Source organism: Ooceraea biroi, chromosome 8, assembly GCF_003672135.1.
Source record: "Ooceraea biroi isolate clonal line C1 chromosome 8, Obir_v5.4, whole genome shotgun sequence".
NCBI lineage: Eukaryota > Metazoa > Arthropoda > Insecta > Hymenoptera > Formicidae > Ooceraea > Ooceraea biroi.
The window spans coordinates 5,196,433-5,215,841 of NC_039513.1; the positions used below are offsets into that span (position 1 = coordinate 5,196,433).

At 39.6% G+C, this 19,409-nt stretch overlaps 1 protein-coding gene across 1 annotated transcript in view; it reads right to left on the reverse strand.

Moving 5' to 3' along the window:
- LOC105279727 (basement membrane-specific heparan sulfate proteoglycan core protein) overlaps positions 1-19,409 on the reverse strand; it is a 152,441-nt gene that overhangs the window by 17,863 nt on the left and 115,169 nt on the right. The window contains exons 14-34 of the mRNA XM_026971812.1: positions 12,825-12,932; positions 12,399-12,545; positions 11,458-11,712; positions 10,087-10,197; positions 9,799-9,939; positions 8,556-8,618; positions 8,288-8,302; positions 7,118-7,345; positions 6,826-6,963; positions 6,504-6,752; positions 5,154-6,027; positions 4,950-5,074; positions 4,672-4,849; positions 4,351-4,561; positions 3,881-4,021; positions 3,344-3,637; positions 3,059-3,261; positions 1,657-1,882; positions 1,075-1,445; positions 579-861; positions 22-463 (exon numbers count right to left, since the gene is read on the reverse strand). Coding sequence (XP_026827613.1) covers positions 22-463; positions 579-861; positions 1,075-1,445; positions 1,657-1,882; positions 3,059-3,261; positions 3,344-3,637; positions 3,881-4,021; positions 4,351-4,561; positions 4,672-4,849; positions 4,950-5,074; positions 5,154-6,027; positions 6,504-6,752; positions 6,826-6,963; positions 7,118-7,345; positions 8,288-8,302; positions 8,556-8,618; positions 9,799-9,939; positions 10,087-10,197; positions 11,458-11,712; positions 12,399-12,545; positions 12,825-12,932 — 4,803 coding nt within the window. The remainder of the gene's footprint in view (positions 1-21; positions 464-578; positions 862-1,074; positions 1,446-1,656; positions 1,883-3,058; positions 3,262-3,343; positions 3,638-3,880; positions 4,022-4,350; positions 4,562-4,671; positions 4,850-4,949; positions 5,075-5,153; positions 6,028-6,503; positions 6,753-6,825; positions 6,964-7,117; positions 7,346-8,287; positions 8,303-8,555; positions 8,619-9,798; positions 9,940-10,086; positions 10,198-11,457; positions 11,713-12,398; positions 12,546-12,824; positions 12,933-19,409) is intronic.

The window sequence follows — 19,409 nt, forward strand, 5'->3', positions numbered from 1 at the left end:
AAAAAGCTCTTGTACGCTTACCAACGATGTTATCTTGGCAATATTGTCCAGTGTAACCCGGTAAGCAGTGACATTTGACATGACCAGATCTGCTGACTTCGCAGCTCTCGTCGTTGTTGTTGCATGGGCAGGGATTGCATGCGCCCAAGTAACTGATGGATCGATCACTAGTGTCCCTGTAATAACCGCGCGTACATGTTTCACAGGAAGTCCCTGTGTAACCAGTCGGGCATCGACAGGCTTCGATTTGGGTTGCTCGTCGATTGCCAGTGAGATTCTCAACGGATGTGTCCATGCTGATGTCACTGATATACGTCGCGGTCATATGCTCGCTGTGGGACGCGCGCACCAAAATAGCTTCGAGATTGGAGAGCACGATCATGAGATCCGTTCTAGAAGCGCTGCGTGGTCCTTCGCTGGTTAATCGTTTCCACTCATTCTCTTTCAGTGGAACGGAATACGTCTATAAAATATGTACATGTCCTTAAAAACGTGGAACTTTCAACTATTTGATACTTAATCAACTCTTTCATTTCTTCAGTAAAGCTACAAAACGTCAGATGAATTGTTGCACGTACCATCGGAATATCTGGTTGTAATTCCGTTGGATTCGTCCAGAACAACGTGATGCCGTTGCCGATCAGTAGTATGTCTTGATCCTTGTAGCTCTGAGCACCAGAACGCGCGGTGATGTGCTGCGTCAGAGTCAGACTTCCGCCGTAACTCTTCACCTTGTTGCCGGTGAAGACACTCGGCAGCGACCAGAACAGTCTGCGGCTTCTGCTGTCCGGATAGCGATAGCCGATTTCGTTCATCGCGACATTCAACTCAAAGCCATCATCGATCACGTCGCGTCTAGTGCTGCATAAAAAAATCCAAGTATTGATTAAATTGATTGATACGAGTTTTTAGCGTCATTTGCTAACACATTACTTTTATTCATTATAACAAAACGGAAGATGTGAGCTAATTAGATTCGTATTATTTTCATATCTGTATTAATTAAAAAGTTATTCAGAAAAGTAATGGTGAAATGACGGAATAAAATCGTGTCGCACGAGCGCGTATACTTACGAATCCGTGAGAGTGAAACCGTGATGTGAGTCGTACACCCACATTGGTATTTGCTGTATGTACAATGAGCTCTCGTGACATTGATCGGTTACCCCGCTGCAGTAACATTCGATGCATCCATCAATGTTCTCGGCACGTAATCCGTATGTCGACGGGCGGCACCGATTACATTCGGGGCCCTCGACATTCCTTTTGCATTCGCATCGGCCATCAATGCATGAAGTACTGCGCGCACCTGCTTCATTGCATCTGCATGGTTCGGGTCTTGGACTTCTATACGTACAATCGTTCGGGGTGCCTCGGGTGGCGTCTCCTTCGTACCCCGGTTCACACACATCACAATTATCACCAGTTGTGTGATCAGCGCAATTCTATTAAAATAGAAAATGACAATATTTAAATACAATCTTTGATTTTATTCTTTCATTGTGATTGCTTTTATATTTTGACATAAGTTTAAAAGAATTGTCAGTACAGTTATTAGAAAAAATATTAAAGGTAATATAAAATATTAACAAGAAGTCAAACTAAAAAGTTGATTAAAATGTAACGTTTGGTCAAATTTGTGTTTTCATTATTTACCTCACAGACGCCGGTCTCGGGATCGCACTGATTCGAATGACCATTGCAATTGCACGACTCGCAGATACCTAAATAGAGACCTTCGATAGCTCGGGTATAACCAACATCGCAATCTTCGCATGAAAGTCCTCTGTAGCCGACTGGACAAGTACACTCTTCAACTTCAACTGCACGAGCTTTGCCTGTGTTATATTTTTCAGCGGTATCCAAAGAAACGAAGGAGAGTCTGAAGAATATACAATGCTTGATAAATTATGATAGTGTAAAGATTTCTTAAACTTTTCGAAATATCTTAACAAAATACTTGTGCTTTTTTAAATGTAACTAGTACAACACGAGCGCGCGCTATGCGCGCACTATTTTATTTTTCAATATTAATAATGCCTAGAGTTTTCGATGATTTAAAATTCGTTAAATTAATAAATGAAAAAGTTCTAGCCCTTAGAAATTTTTTCTTTTTCCGAGAAGTTCTGAGTTGATGATATAATTATTTTTTATATTGCCTAGAGTTCTCTGCTATTGAAAATACCGTAAACTCAGAAATTAAAAAGTTCTCGAGTTTAAAATTTTTTTCTTCTCAGAGGAGTTCTGAGTTAATGATATCATTATTTTTTATATTGCCTAGAGTTCTCTGCTATTGAAAATACCGTAAATTCAGAAATGAAAAAGTTCTAGCCATTAGAAATTTTTTCTTTTTCCGAGAAGTTCTGAGTTGATGATATAATTATTTTTTATATTGCCTAGAGTTCTCTGCTATTGAAAATACCGTAAACTCAGAAATGAAAAAGTTCTCTAGTTTAAAATTTTTTTCTTCTCAGAGGAGTTCTGAGTTGATGATATCATTAGTTTTTATATTGTCTAGAGTTCTCTGCTATTGAAAATACCGTAAATTCAGAAATGAAAAAATTCTAGCCATTAGAAATTTTTTCTTTTTCCGAGAAGTTCTGAGTTGATGATATCATTATTTTTTATATTGCCTAGAGTTCTCTGCTATTGAAAATAATGTAAATTCAGAAATGAAAAAGTTCTAGCCCTTAGAAATTTTTTTCTTTTTCCAAGGAGTTCTGTGCTATTATTATTATACTAATATTATTATTCGAAAACATTATTAATATTGAAAAATAAAATAGCGCGCGTAGCGCTATTTAGTTCGAGCCAAGCGATAGAACCAATCAGAGTGACGGAACAGAGGCCTCAATATTCGATAAAAAAGAACTTCACGAAGGTAACACGCCTTTTTTAGAATAGGAGGATTATATAATATATTTAATCAATATTGTAAATTTTGTTTTGACGTATCAGAAAACTCATTTGTTTAATTTTCAAACATTAAAGTTTACGAATACGTAAATAATTGTACTATATTTGTAATTGTAAATTAAGAAACGCGCAAAGTACTTACGCAGCTTCGTCTGTGTGCGTCGTGTAAGTAGCTTTGATTCTGATAGCTCGTACGTCTGCCAGAGCCATCAGAAGGTGCTCCCTATCCGCTTGCGTTCCATCATTGCGCTGCCAATATTGCTCGAGCAATGGCACGGTGAACGATTGCTGAGAGTTCGGCTCGGGTGATTCGCGGGAGTAGTATAGCAAGTTGATATCGTTAGCCTGAGTGCATTAAGTCATTATTAAATCTCTGTCATCAAGTACAGCTTATTAATTCTGCTAATATACTGAATATTGCACTCACGCTGACAAGCTCAACGTCCGCTGCATTGTTTCTTGAACTTTGACCGCCTGGCGAGGGAACATATCTGACAGTATACTTGAGATTGCCACCATAAGATGTTACTTGATCTCCTAGGAAAATGCTGGGCAACTGCCAATAATAGACATCGTTGTTTCCACGATTAGGGAAACTGTCGTAAATTATTTCTCGGCTGAGAGTATTCAAGTGGATTCCTTCGACAATGGCCGGCGCATCGACGCTCTTGGACTCGATCAAGGAGAAGTCCCGAATCGAATTGGTGAAGGATACGCGAATCTGCAATGTGTGAGTGATCGATCGTAAGTCCTCATTTTCATGATCAATCAATTATTTTCTATCTCAATCATTTTATCAACTACTATCAATTTTAAATATTGAAAAACGCAGTATTTTATTATTATATTTTATGAGGAAATATCTAATTGTAAGCTGCAAAAATTGTTTTTATGTCATTTCGGACATTGAAAGGCTTTATTGAAATAACCGTCGTAAATATGATGCGTGACATCTCCATCATACCTCGTTTCTATACCAATTCGAGGAGACACATCTGTTAGTAATGCCCATGCAGAAGCAGGATATACATCCAAATTGATTTGTCGATGCCAGATTGAAGGTATTCGCCTTACATTGGTTGCAAGTCAGACCGGTTGCATATTGCTGAAAAAGGGAACATCGGAGAATAAACGGCGCAACGCTCATGGTACTCGTTTATCCTGAATATCGATTTCTCGTGTGTTTATATGTCAAAGAATGGCGTAGTGTACTTACATTTTCAGAGTTAAAAAGATCCATGAAAGATGGATGCAAGAACAATAGGAAAAACGTTACATAAGGTATCCAAGAAATCACGCAATTTAGCTTGTCTAAATTTCTTGATAAAATTCATGTGTAGACAAAATTTTTAGCAGAAATTATTGATATCGCGATTTCCAAGGCATCCTGTACAAAATTACGTATACGGAAGAACAATTATCATGACGTAGTACCTTGCAATGACATTTTCCTGTACGTGGATCAACGTTAGGACTGAGACTACCGTTAGGATCGCACTGTTGAAGCGGGACGCACATATCTCCAGGAATAAGGGGATTTCCTTGATAACCAGAGGCGCATTGCTCGCACCTACGTCCAACGTAACCAGGAGGGCAGTCGCATGTGGGTTGCCCGTCAGATCCAAGATGACACGTGCGGGCAAACCTATTTTTCATGATTTTATATGTGTTAATCAAATTAATTAAATTAACTGAATTGATAAATCAAAGTCTTCTTTAATTAAAAACATCGATTATGCAACATTCGCGTCTTACTGGTTCGACGGATTGGTGAGCGGGCAAGGACAAATCTGGCAAGGGATGTTCCTCGAGGGATCGCCGTAGTATCCAGGGGGACACGGTGGTTCGTCTATGTAACACTGGCCAAGCCACGGTCCACTTTCGCGTCTCAGGTAACCAGGTGCGCAATGCTCGCAGGACAGACCAGTGTATCCTTAAAAATTTAAGTAGTGAACAAAATATTCAAAATTGCATTGTTCGATAATAAGTGAATAAATGACATATGATCGAGTAGCCATCGAAACAGTACATACCAGTGGGACACTGACATTCCTCGACAAATGACGCGGATCCCAGACCGGTATTTCGTGCATCAGCGGTATCCATGATGATGTTGGTGAGACGAACGTCTAACTGTAGCGAGTCATCGTATTTCACCCTGAAATCATATTATATCATATTAAAGATAAAAGTATCTCATGATCCATGATAAGATTCGGTTCGGCCACGATACCTACTTTATAAGGATATTATCTACGTTCGCCAACGTCATCATAATATCCTCTCTGGAGGCCAGAACCTCGCTTCTTCCCTGTTGCTTGTACCAGTCGCCGTAGAAGAATCTGACAGATTGCTCGGTCTCGTAATCTGGCGTCGGTTCTCTACCCTTGTGTGTCAGAATATAATTGTTGCCGCTCAAGATGACAGTGGGAGCGTTGTTCGGTGTGCCATTATCGCTATGGCGGATCGTGTATTTCAGGTAGCCACCATAGGACTTTAGTTGACTGCCATGGTAAGTCTCCGGCAGCGCGAAATAGGGAATATTGTAGACATTTAGATCGTTGCTGAGAGACTCGTAGATCTGAACACCGTCACGGCCGAGCGGGCGGACCTGGGATAGCTGAGTAGTGATGTCGCTGTGGATCCTGAGCGTCGGCAAGATCTCGACCGACACGAGCTTGTAGCGATCAATCGGCGGCGGGATCTGATAAGTGAAGAGATCGGCGCTGCGACACTCGGTGGCGACGCCGAAGCAGAAGCACGAGATGCACTCTTCGACGACCTTCGCCTCGGAATTAAACTTGCCCTTCGGGCAAACGTTGCGGGGTTCTTTCACGACGACGATGGCGTCTGGCACAGCAAAGACGAAGCCGCCGACGTTTAGAGCTTCGCACGAATACGCGCCCTGATCTTCGGACTGTATATCTGGGCACGTGAGTGTGCCCGTCCCGTTGGCGGACGTCATTGCACACTTCGCGGGGATATGTCCCCAATTTAGACGCCAGTTGATCTCCGGTATTGGAACACCGATTGCCGTGCAGGTAAGGACTAACATATCGCCCGGTTCGAGGACTACCATCGGCGGTGGTGGTTTCACAATGTAAACGGGTGCTGCATAAAAATAAATCAATCGCACATGTTATAATATTACAGTGGTTAACGGTAATTGTATCTCTGACAAAATATAGTTATTAAATGATATTAGAATCATTAATATTATTGTATATAATCGTCAAAACATTATAATATTATGTTTATTATATTATAATATTTGTAAATTATAATTAACAATAATACATTAGCAATAATGCTCTGATGATTTAAATATTATTACAAAATATACTATATAAAGCACATTCTTATAAAAGCTTGAAATAAAAACGCGTTAGAGCATAATCATGTATCAAAGCGATATCTTTGACTGTGCTCATCGGCTTCTTTTGGACGAACTAGAGATTTTATAAGATTCATTGTTTCATCTAAGTTATCCGCTGTCTATCGGTTGACACAAAGAACGCGTATGATCAATGATATAAATTAATAAAATAATAAACTAGTGATGCAATAAAATTCTTATTGATACTGACAGCATCCAAGTTCGTCGCTGCCGTCCAAGCAATCGCGCTCCATGTCGCAGTGGTAACTCTTCGGGATACACTGCTTGTTGCTGCTGCAAGCGAACTCGTTGTAACGGCACGGAGATCCCGGGGGAGAAGGCGCACAGCTTTCTTCATCGCTGCCATCGGCGCAGTCCTTGTCGCCGTCGCAACGCCACAACTTGCTAACGCACTGCTTATTATTGCAGCGGAACTCGTTGGGCTCGCATCCGTGTGGACCTGTCAAGACGCTCACGTGAAATTGAAGTCATCAAGTATGGACAGCAAGAACAGCATCTGTTGGAAAACTTACTGCACCGCATCTCGTCGGATCCATCAGTGCAATCGAACTTGTCGTCGCAAACGAACGATTTGGGAATGCAGTCGCCGTTGCTGCAAGTGGCTTGATCGTACTGACACACTTGCGGTGGTCTGGTGGCTGGTTGCTCAACTGTGACGCATCAATTTAATTACGCGGTAAATCTTAAGTCATTGTAATTGCCCCGTAAATTTTCACTACGATTCATTGCTTCTTTCATCGCAAATAGATTCCCTGATGGCAAATAAAGGAGAAAAAAGAAAGGCAAGAATGAAGGGATACGTACACTTCTCGACGGTAAGGATAACGTTAACTTGGCGGCCTGGGGTGGACGGCGGGTAACCCACAGCTTCGCAGATGTAAGTGCCGGCGTGTTCGAGTTGGATGTTGGGTATCTCCAGGCGGCCGTTGATGTCTCGGCTGCCGGGTGGCAAAGGAAGGCCATTACCGCGAATCCAACGTACTCTGGCACGTAAGAGACCCTCGTCGCGGCATTGGAACACGACCTCGCGACCTGATAAGAACGTGAAGTAAATGATACGGATATGATAGCGATATAGATATTTTTTGCGTGATACAAGTTGCGCTCCCGGTTTTTGCAGTTTGCGTTTTTTTATTATTACTTGATCATGTCCAATTATCGAAGGGTCTGTCGATATGTAGATATGTAAGCAAGCGATTTCTGTCGTTTCTTAAAATGAAATTGATTGTCATATTATTAGTTTGACCTATGCAACACTTTAGTCGCTCTTAATCGTATTACTCAGTATGTTATAACGTAAAGATGACAAAAACAAATGTGAAGCATCCGACATGATAAAATCGAAACCTTTCGCGGAACGTTAAAATTCTTTTCATGTATGCGATATACGATAATTGGTGAAATGTTCGTGAATAACATTCCAGCCAAAGATTTAGCATTTATAAATTTTGAATGACACCAGTTATCATGCATGTGTGATTATGTTTCTGCATGCGTGACTTCAAAGAATATAAAATGAATTATTGAAAAATAATTTCTCCCTTATTAATTTAATTATGCAAAATTATATTTTTTATAAATGGATGTGTTTTCTGTAATTTTATGATTGCAGTATGTGATTGCAATATGTGTGAAATATACGATAATGGATTGTAGTACCATATCATAGTATAATGTTAATATTATCACAAATTTATTCAAAGCGGGGTTTTAAAAGTTGATTCCAGCTGCGATATATTTTATTTCACTTTGTTCACCTCATTTATATCAAGCTAGCATCTTGCTTAAGACATTTGCACAACAGAATAACTGCAATAAGCGAAAATACATACACATATGTGTATGTAGATATTTTAATAATCATAATATGCATTATATGCATTATATATCATAAATTTTGCATATTTAATAATTTAAGTCAATTACTTTAGCCCACAGCATGATTTGCAGCTTATATCTTTTGAGATCTCTTACCTTGCTTCGCCGGATCTAGCCAAGGCAAGAAAAAATAACAAACACATTTATTAATTAATTTTCCATTCGAATCACGTCGATTTATCGACAACGCGGCACTTGTTGCTCATTATCATTCAGCGAAAATTTATTCTTATAAATTTATTCTTATAAATGCTTACGATCTTTGTTTATTAAAGTATGTCAACTATCGAAATTTTTTCGGAGATAAATATGAAAGAGTTTGCAACAAATGCAAAAAAGATCTAATTAAATATTTTATACTTACTTTCTTTAATCACTTGTTCACTGGGATACGTCTTCAATCTAAGTTCAGATGTCGTATCGGTATCTACGTATAAACAAAAATAATCAAATTATAATCAGTAATATAATCGCATAAAATAAACAATAATCATAATTAATTAGTAATAAGTTTATATACAAAATCTAATCTATCTAATTTTATTATTACAACTTTGTTAATTCGATACTTCTACCCACACCTTTCTGCATTTTCGTCTACAATAAAATGCAATTCTATGTTTTAGTTTAATAATTAGTTTCTTTTTAGAAAATACAGTGTGTGCTACAATACAAAGGGCTGTGTAATACTACAATGTAAAACTAAATATAAAACAAAGTTATCAGGAGATAATGCCTTTCATTATTCATGATTATTAATTACGAAATAAATATTGGTTATTCCCGGATTAATAGTTATCTGGAAAAAGATAAAATTGCGATCTAAATGATGGAAATACAATAAACTCTTATTATATACCCTCGTATCCAGTTCGCTGTAAATGGGGATAATACACCTTTTAGTGTTACGTAAAACATTACAATATTACCTTACAACCGATATTACATTACGCTGTCACAGATATCTATAAAGTATTATTGATTAGCGCATGATGCGTTATCGGTGCGCTGTTATTGGTCGGCCATGCGATCCCCTTTTGCGAAGGCTGTCCTCGGATAACTAACTACCGGGAGATACTCACGATTATCGTAACTGCAATTCATTTCATCGGACATGTCTCGAGGACAGTTGATTCTTTTGTCACACCGATGATGCAGCGGGATGCAATAGCCGTCATTGCACATCCACTCGTTCGAATGGCATCTACTATGATTTCTTTGTGTCGCCATATAATCGCAGCCCAACTCGTCGCTATCGTCGTACAGGCAATCGATTCGGCGATCGCAATGTTGATGCTGAGGTATGCAATCACCGCTTTTGCATCTCCATTCGCCGAACGAGCACTGCGCCCGCTGATCTTTAGTTCCATCGTTAAATACATATCATTATGCTGCGCCTCTTTGCAAAATCGCTTAGAAATATTTCGATGATCACCCTGACAAGTCAGATAAGTCGTTCTGGTTTGGACCGATTATCAACTTTCGATTAGCATGCTCGAGGTGGAACTTGAAATAGAATTCTATTGATCTCGCATCACTGTGCTATTATCGTGATGTGATATTTGCACGTCTGCTGTAAGCGAATTTAGTTAACGTCATTAACTTACCGCAATTGTGCTCGTCAGATCCGTCTCTGCACTCTGGAATTCCGTTACAGACGGAGGAATCCGGTACGCATCTCCTGTCCGAAACGCACATAAATTGACCCGCTGCACAGTAATCCGGTGATGGTTCTGGTGCGACAGACCCTAAAAGTGTAAAACAAGCTTAAAAGATTGTACACTCAATCGCAATTCCATCTCGAACTTCAACAATATTATACAGATCTGCATTATCTTGCAGGATACGTGAGGTCTTTTTCCATATTAATTGATTACGCGACAGCACGCACTCACCGCATTCCTCTGGTTCGTCAGAACCGTCGGCACAGTCGATGTATCCGTTGCATTTCTGGTAGGCGTGGATGCAATCGCCGTTGGTGCACTGGAACTGGTCCCACTTGCATCCTAAAACGAAAGCTCGCGTTGTACGTCAAACGAGGCAGCAATAAGTCAGTGATCCGTCAAGAAACGATATATAAATGAGACACAGATACATGTAAAATATAATCATCAATAGAGCCATCATGTGTCCGTCATCACAATCTAAACAATGATCTAACGTTGAAATATACGGATGGAGAGATAAACATTTCATGACGTTACCTAAAAAAGAGCTGTTAAACGTAGAGTCTAGGAACTAGACACTTGTATATCAGAGATCAGTTCACACAGCAGGTCAATGTATCAATATACAACGCGTCTCCGCACGTCTTAGTTTTACGTGACGCGCTCTTCTATGCTTGCTCTGTGCACTGATCCTTATCTACAAACACTTAAAAATATGTATATAATTCGTCATTCAATATAACGTAGACTCAATAGGAAAGACGTTTATGCCTTTTTACTCGGATTTTGTCAATTCTGATCAATCAGCCACTGCATTCATATATATGCTATAGTAAACAATACTCTCACAAATATGATATAATATTTTTTTTAAGTATCTTTCCTTTCCAAATTGCAAACTTATTCGCACACAACTTCTACATATAAAAGTGTACTTCCTCATTCTATGCATGCCATATAATAGGATGTATGCCAAACGTTCTACCTACGAGAAAAAGAAATAAAATCTAAATTTTACGCCAGGCAAAGATGCACTATTGTTTACAAGGATGCGCCGGATAATATAAGACTGCGATGATTGTAAATTTTATAGATATAAAGTCTCTACTCGAACAACCTACACATCTTCTATTCAGCTGCTAACATAGATTGGCAGAAAAAAATATAGATCCAGGAAAATCTGGTGCTTTTGCGGATAAAAAAGTAAACTTTAATGCATTCTAAAGAATAAGAGAAATATTATAGAAATTTATTCTACGATTGAATAATATGTATAAAATTTGTAGTTATTAGAAATAAAAAACTTAATTCAATTAATAGTATTAAAACCAAAGAATACAAGAAATAATAGATAAAATAACTCAAATTAAAATAAAATGAATGAGTGGTTAGACTAAAATGATTTTTACGTGAAATATTAATGTACTTTACAAATTATTACTCGAATTTTTCAAATTATCTCATTGTTCTTCGTTTTAATATTTTTCTCTATCGCGGCAAAGCATTTGCTGGCAAAATACAAAGGGAAGAACGGAGATCACGCGAGGTTTGAATGCGTGGGGAGGTCACCAGATTTTCGAGGTCTACAAATAATCTAACCGAAGCAGTACTGTTCGTCGGAAAAGTCGCGGCAATCGTAGAAATGGTCGCAGTGGTGGGTTTCGGGGATGCAAGTGCCGTCGGCGCAAACAAAATCATCCGGAGCACAACTCCTCGGCGTGCTCAGATTTGTCGGCGGCACATCAGCATTTGCATCTGTGTCTGGGCTGTAAGCCTCGCTATCCGAATTCGCACCGGCTATCACCCCCGTCTCTGGATGCCCCCTCGAGGAGGCTCTATCCGAGGCGTCTACACCTAGAAGTAACTCAATCTGAGCTGCGGTGCTCTCGTGCACGTGTCGCGGTGTATTGTCAGGGACAACGCAGCCCTGACGACAACGACAAATACGCCGTGCTCGAAACTGTCGAAGAGACAGAAAAGCCTTTCTCGCCTCGAAGAGCGTACGCATAACCAGAACTTAAACCGAGCCTGGTGGTAGACAAGATAATTTTAAGACAGGCTCGCGGTAGTCTTCACGCGCGCGTGAGATAACATCTCTCCACAAACCTGTCCTGGATTAAGATCTATTTTCGTTGACGATTGGAAAAAGCGGTATCACCGGCGTCTCATGGAGCTTAGCGGAATAACTTGCCCGCCGCGTCAAGTGCTGCGACCGGAACGGGATTAAATTTCAAACTTCATCCGAGGAAGTATTCATTCGACACTGTGCACGTGGCGGTGACGTAAGGCCAAGTTGAGAAGTAAGGTTGCCTTTCGCGGAGCATAACGTCGTCTTAAGTCGTGGCTATGAATACATTCTGAAGGCCGAGTCATACCGACAGCCTGAATTAACCAACGAGGGATCCCCGTCCTCATCTTCTGAATTATTCTCCAGATTTTATCATGAAAGATCACATTTTCGGCCTAAATTAGCGCAGCTCTTTGTAACGAGGCATTGCAGGCGTAAATCATGGAGCTCTTGATCGCAATGATCGACTTACTTGGACGACAGTTGATCTCGTCTTCGTCGTGCGGACAGTCTGCACGGCCATCGCAGACCGCCTCTGCAGGTATGCAGCTGCCGTCGTTGCAGGTGAAGCTATCGTGGCCACACTCGTGGCCCGAACCTCCGGTCTCTCCGGTATCCGCTGCAAGACGGAAAAACACACGTACATAGTTATCGAAACCGTGTTAATTCCTCGAGTAAGAATGAATTTAACTGAAAGAACCAAGTTCTATAAATATTAATATAATTCTTGTCTAGCTTCTAGACACGGAGATTACTCTGCTTATTCCAGTTAGTGTTCTGTTTTTTTTTATCTATGTATCTTGGCAAGCAGAAAATATTTTGCAGAATAGAATATGAGATACTTCGCGTAAAACTCGATAAAGTAGCGGAAAACGTGTCTATCTAAGGATATCCTTACGGCAATCTCGTTCGTCACTAGCGTCATGGCAGTCGATATTGTGGTCGCAGAAGAAGCTCTTATTGATACAGACGCCGTTGTCGCAGGGCAGTTGACCGTCGGGACATTCTGCAAAAACCAATCAACTCCGTTGAATTGCAAATAAGACGGAAGACGGTAGACTGGCACGGGTGGTTAGAGGAGAGATCCTTTGTAAAACGGTAAACGGTAAACGCGGCGGCAATGTGCACGTTTGTCCGATAAGAATCGTCCGCAAGCGATTATTCTTGCATCTTGCCGGGTCATCAAGGGGTCACGAAGAATATCCCTTCCTTTTCCGTCCTTCTCTCCCCTCAACCTCCCCTGTGTATGAGTCAGCTGGAAAAAATTGCGGACGGCTTCGAGTGCAATGAGCGCAGTCCTCACCCTCGCACGAAGAAATTAGATGCGCGAGGCTGGCCAAGTGTCTTCGATAATTATCGATCGATAAAGGTCCCGCGAGAGATGCTTTCTCTTGCGATGGGACGATAAATGCACGCGCCGTAGCGGCTAATATCAAATAAGTATCGTGCACGTTGCCGCGCGTGTCGTATACGAACTCGAGGAACACGAACGGAGACGGCAACGCGATGCCGCGTGCACGCTCGCTCGCTTTAATCAATTTAAACGGGCAGTCGACAAAAATATGTTCATTTTTTCTCTTAAAGTCGTAACTTCCAGGTGTTCTAATTACGAAGTCGTTTCGTTCATCCGGGAAACAAGCCGAGGCACGCTCTCGTGTCAAATGCCGTTTCTTCCTTTCGTAAAACCAGTTTCGTCCGAACCGTTTCATATGCGGAGAGATATTGTGTTTTTTCCTTTTTTTTCTATTATTAAACGAGTTAACTCGGTTTCTGGAATGTGCGGAGGGCCATCGTGCAAAACGTGACATTTACAAAAGTTCGCGTTACGTCAGTTGCGAGCTATGCGATGTGCGCAACAACCGAGCGCGGTTTTGTGCACGCGTCAGCGCGCGGCGTGGAAAATTGCGGAGACGTAAATAACCGGAGGTAAAAGGGTATCAGAGAAACGTATATAATCGTATATACAGGTATATAAATATGTATATAATATACAGGTAGATGCGCACAATTCAAAGATCAGGCAACCTGTGCTGAAAATAGACGGATAGTAGATAATAAACAGGCGTACAGACAAGTAGAAAGACAGAAAGAAGTGAAGAACAGGTAGAGTTAGTTCGATCCCATCCATAATCGATGCAAAATGCATGTCAAGAAGTCCGAGCGCGTAATCAATGTCATATACGCAAATATGGTTATTGAATATATCCAGATCAAGGCATAAACAGCTATAAGAATCAAGACACAATGAAATATATAGAAGTGATATGTAAGAAATCACAATTCAATCCAAAAATAAACTAAAAATTGAGTATTGATACAGTTATCAGCTTATTGCACCTATCATTATATCTTTATATTATTGTTTTTATCTCATTGTGCCATCACGCTAAAGTATAGCAAGATATGATACTGAAACATAGAAGGAGAAATTGTTGAACACGTCGAAGAAAGACGAACTGAAAATAGGAATTCATTCTAGGAAATCACAAATATCCGATCATCGAAGGCATCATTATAACTGTTGATTTCATTTCTATTCTTTTCTCACTTTTCATATTTCAAATTATTATTTAATCATCCAAATTATTGCTATTTTAACCGAAGAAAAATATCATCAAAGTCTATAAAATATTTTATCTATGAAACAATTGTATCCAGAATGAAGGAACGTTAAACCGTGAATTTTTTTAATTAGATCACCGAAGCTGATACGTCGACGATCGGAAGAACCACGAAGAAATCCAAATATTTCAAAAGTAATCCCCGACTTCGACGATCGGCTGTCGGCGTTTTGCGGGAATGAATTCCCTCTCCGATTGATTTCAATTCATCCGTCTTTCGCAGGGTCGTTCCGGGGTGACTACGACAAGTGGTGCCGCGACACGTCGGTATTCCGGTTAATGGCCAGTCAACGTCCGGCTAAAACGTGCCCGAACGGTCGATACAGGGCGGCGAAATGAGATTAACAGCTTCCGCGTACGTGTGTACGCGTTCGTGCACCCGTATTAGTTACACATCCTCTTAATTGCCGACTTGGAACACCAACGTGCGCGCGGGAAGTCGCTCGAACGGCTGCACCGTCGTCGCCGTCCGTTCCAGTTGCAGTTGTCGCTGCAAAGACCCCTGCGTAACCAGCATTTACAAACGCCCAGTACGATCGACATCTCGTATAGATCATCCGGAGAAGTCGCTCGTGACTTGGTTTTACTCCGAGGATCGACTCTGCGCGATTAGATCTCGGAGGCGGAAGTTTTACACGCTTGCATCTCTCGCAGCATCTCTTGCCGGCCGTGCAAGCCCGTTCCGCGCCAGCAAAACGACGCGAAAGACGTCGAGCGTGGAAACCTCCCTCCTTTCTACAGAGACGAAGTTTGTGGCCTTCGTCTTGCGACAGTGCACGCAGCAGTAGAAAAGCCAATCTCGAGAAAGTTGATGAAAGTATACATACATATATATCCATGAGGATAAGAAAAATGAAATAAAGATTTGAAATAAAAATAAGACTAAGTGCCGTGAAATAAAGAGAGATAGGAAGGTTGATGGTTGTGGCACTTGGTCCTGTTCTTACATAAACTTGCAAACGTACATCGTTGAGCTTGCCCGTGACGTGTGATGAAGTAACGCAAAACTTGATTCACGCATGGATTGGCAAATGGATTTAGCAAGTGGTTGCATTCGTTGTTAAATTCATTAAGGATCATATGCCCATAACAATAATGCCATACGACGCAACGGGTATCGTAATGACCAACCATGACGAAGATGCTGATAGAAATTAATTAGTCGAGGAGAGTGAAGAAAGGGGCGAAAGTAATGTGTTAAAGAAGATTAAAAATAGTATACGGCTGCCGCACGGAGAAAGATCATCGAGATCGAAATGTCTCACAATCAGTTACAATCACAGAGCTGAATATTTTTTATTAACATCTCGCCAAAACGTGACAAGCTTTCTTCGTGCGAATTACCGTTGATATAAATAATCCGCTAAGAAGGACACAGACCCAAGTCTTAAGTTTCCAAAGAGACCAAACAGAAGATAAAGTTACTCTATAATTCTAGCAAACAATTTGCTCCAACTTGCTCAATGCGACACTATAGTAGATGCTACGCTATCAGACATCTATGGAAGTAGCTAGAAAGCGGCACCCTTATCGGAGCTACTGCGTCAAGTCGATTCCCTTCCAAGTGTACAGCTTAGGTCTATATCATCCTCGGCACACGTGAAATAAAGCGAAATTGTAAACGTTACGGGAGCAATTGATCTCGTCGGAACCGTCCAAGCAATGCGGCCGGCCGTCACAACGTCTCTTATTGTCGAGGCACAATCCGTCGTTGCATCGGAACCAGCCAGCCGGACATTCGGTGACTATAATAATTACCAAGTTCTGTGTCGAGTATTATCGTGCATGCCACCCGAGGTACGGGGAAGCGAGAGAGAAGAAAAAAATGGCCTTACCACCGCCAGAATATCGCATTCGTTCAATCGCATAGCTTGTTAAGACTAAGAAAACGTGCCGCGCACGATGTTTTTCTGATAGCACTTGAGTAATCGTGTCGACGTGTGTATAAAATTCCAGTGTTTCATCTTTTTGCTTACTGTTTGCATAGAGTAACTCAAACAAAAATTATAGGCATTTCCATAAATCTTGTTTTATAATGCATGATTTTTCTTGTGTATTTTTCTGCTCATATACGTAATCTTTATCTTTTACGTGCAAATTAAAATATACTTCTGCTGTCGGGTTAATTTTATTGAAGGGGAGTTTTATCGACGATATTCTTTAAATAATAATAGTAGTGAGATAAAAACGCGTTCTTAGTTTTAAGGTTTGATTATTTAAGCGTCAAGCAAACGAAATATGTGTGCACTTGTGCAAATTGCATTACAAAGTTTTTGTTATACAGGTGCTATCTATCATCTTTGTTAGTCGTGTTACGTATAATATCACAAATTACATTGTATGCTACTAGATATCTAATCATCTCTTTGCTCTAATAAGTTTCTAAGGTAAATTATGTTATAGGATAATCAATTCTTACGAGTCCATCGTGATATTCGCTCTTCTTGCATCATTGTCATAATCTACTTACAGTTGAGTCTCATATCAGTTTTATTGTCAGAAGAACATGCATTGTTTATACCAATACAGGCAAAATGCAGCATGCGTCATCGCGTTGACCGTATAGCACATGCAAGAATGTTCCTTTTCGCAAGGGAGAATGCGATATTAAGGGAAAAATTAGTTTATACACATGAATCCTTTTATAGTCTCGGTTTATTTAGAATTTTGTTAATAATATTCAAAATGATTAATAATATTAAATAATTTTAATTTCGACTCACATAAAGGGTTCAGCAAGATTTATTGGAAATTATTGATATCAGGATAAGATATAATATTACAATATGTGATATTATATTACGAAAAACAATTATGTTACACATAAACACAATTAATTAACATGTATATAGAGATCAAAAAAATTATTATAAATTTCAAATTATTGTCCATGTATATTAAATGCACATACCAAAAGTAGCCGAAGAGAATTATATATTAATAGATAATCAGCCCGATAATTTAAGCGTGAATATGGAGATACGATCAATATTACGCGTGATTAATGACACAATGCTTCTAATCGGAGTATAAATGAGAATTCTATTAGATTGTAAGTTATAAAATAATAATTATAAAATACTCAAGATATCCCGTGCGTAAAAGATTTCTGTGCGTAAAATTTTTATAGTATGTAATTAGTTAACCAACAAGGACGGTGAGAAGGCCATTTTTTATGATTACGGACGAAAGCTGTTATATAATTACCACATCGATCCTCATCGGATCCATCGCTGCATTGCATTATCCCATCGCATCTTTGGCTTTCTGGCAAGCATTCGCCACTGGTGCATTTCCATTCGGCAAGTGTGCACTGTCCTTTACGATACAGACACGTGAAAAGCTCCCGCAAGAAAGCATTAAGGATCAGGACGTAATTGGGATCAATAATGTCATTCATCATTTGCCGTTTCGATATATCTCGTACAATTCAAAATATTGACATAATGTCACTAAACGTTTGTGGAAATATTGAATTACTAAAATTAATAGAGAATTAATTTTCCAAATTGTATCGTCGATAGCGAACGTTAAATCGATTAATAAATATAGATTTACGTAAATAGAGAAGGGAAACTTATATCTCGCTATGCGAATAATTTTTGATAAAACTTTCAGAATCTGAATGTTCTTTCTAACAAGTAACACTACCCAAGTGCCACTTGCCGATTTTCTTGAAACTTTGCACACACGTAGTACATCGAAAAACATTAGACACGCGTCTTTTTATTTGTGCTAACAACGCATTTTAAGGTTAGAAAACGCATTCGAAAATTTAACACTATAGCACAATGGTAACTAACGCTACTCCTGAGCGTTATTCTCTTACAGCTTTTACGACATTACTCTATTATGATTTCATTGTCTGAATGTTTGGCATTAATTTTACGAGATTCGGAATGGCAGATTCAAAAACCGAAATCGCAGAATTTTCAAACCTTTTATTCAAAGTCAGTTTCGAAGAAGTGTTTTAGACCCGTGATTACGATTTTGGTAACAGTTATATCAATCTAGAGGAATTTTGTCAAACTACTATTAACATTGTAAATAGTGACCTCGAAAACCGCCACAAAAATGGTCTTTGAAACTAATTTAAAACAATTGGAATTTGGGTCCGCCATTTTGGATGCACCATATTGAATTTGCCATTTTTTATCCGCCACCTCTAGATTGATATAACTGTTACCAAAATCGTAATCACGGGTCTAAAACACTTCTTCGAAACTGACTTTGAATAAAAGTTTTGAAAATTCTGCGATTTCAGTTCGCGATTTTGAATCTGCCATTCCGAATCTCGTAAAATTAATGCCAAACATTCAGACAATGAAATCATAATAGAATAATGTCGTAAAAGCTGTAAGAGAATAACGCTCAGGAGTAGCGTTAGTTACCATTGTGCTATAGAGTGTTAAAGGAGGATGTTAAAAAAGTGCCGATTTCTGCCCAAAAAGGTGTAAGTAAAAGGGATAGTATTTTTTATAGATTTTGACCTCCTTAATACGATAAAACAATTGAAAAGTGTGTGGGCGTTAGGGAACACCTTGAAAATTGAACTTGAAGATGATATATTCAGAAATTCGGATGATGTATGGAGTCACAACAAAATACATCCGTGTGAGTTTTTTGAGGAAAGGGGGCGGGGGAAAAGGAGATGTGTTTATAATAATCAGTAATCAGTGATCAGTGAAAGAACAAAACAAAAAAAATAGAAAAATGGACCCAACATCTCGTCGCATCCTCCTTGCGGTTCCGGGTTCGGCAGAGAATGAGATTATTCCTTCTTTCCCCGTACTCAGTTACTTACGCTTTCTCTCACAAATGCACACAAAATATATTTTTATTGCCCTCTGCCTCCTTCCTCC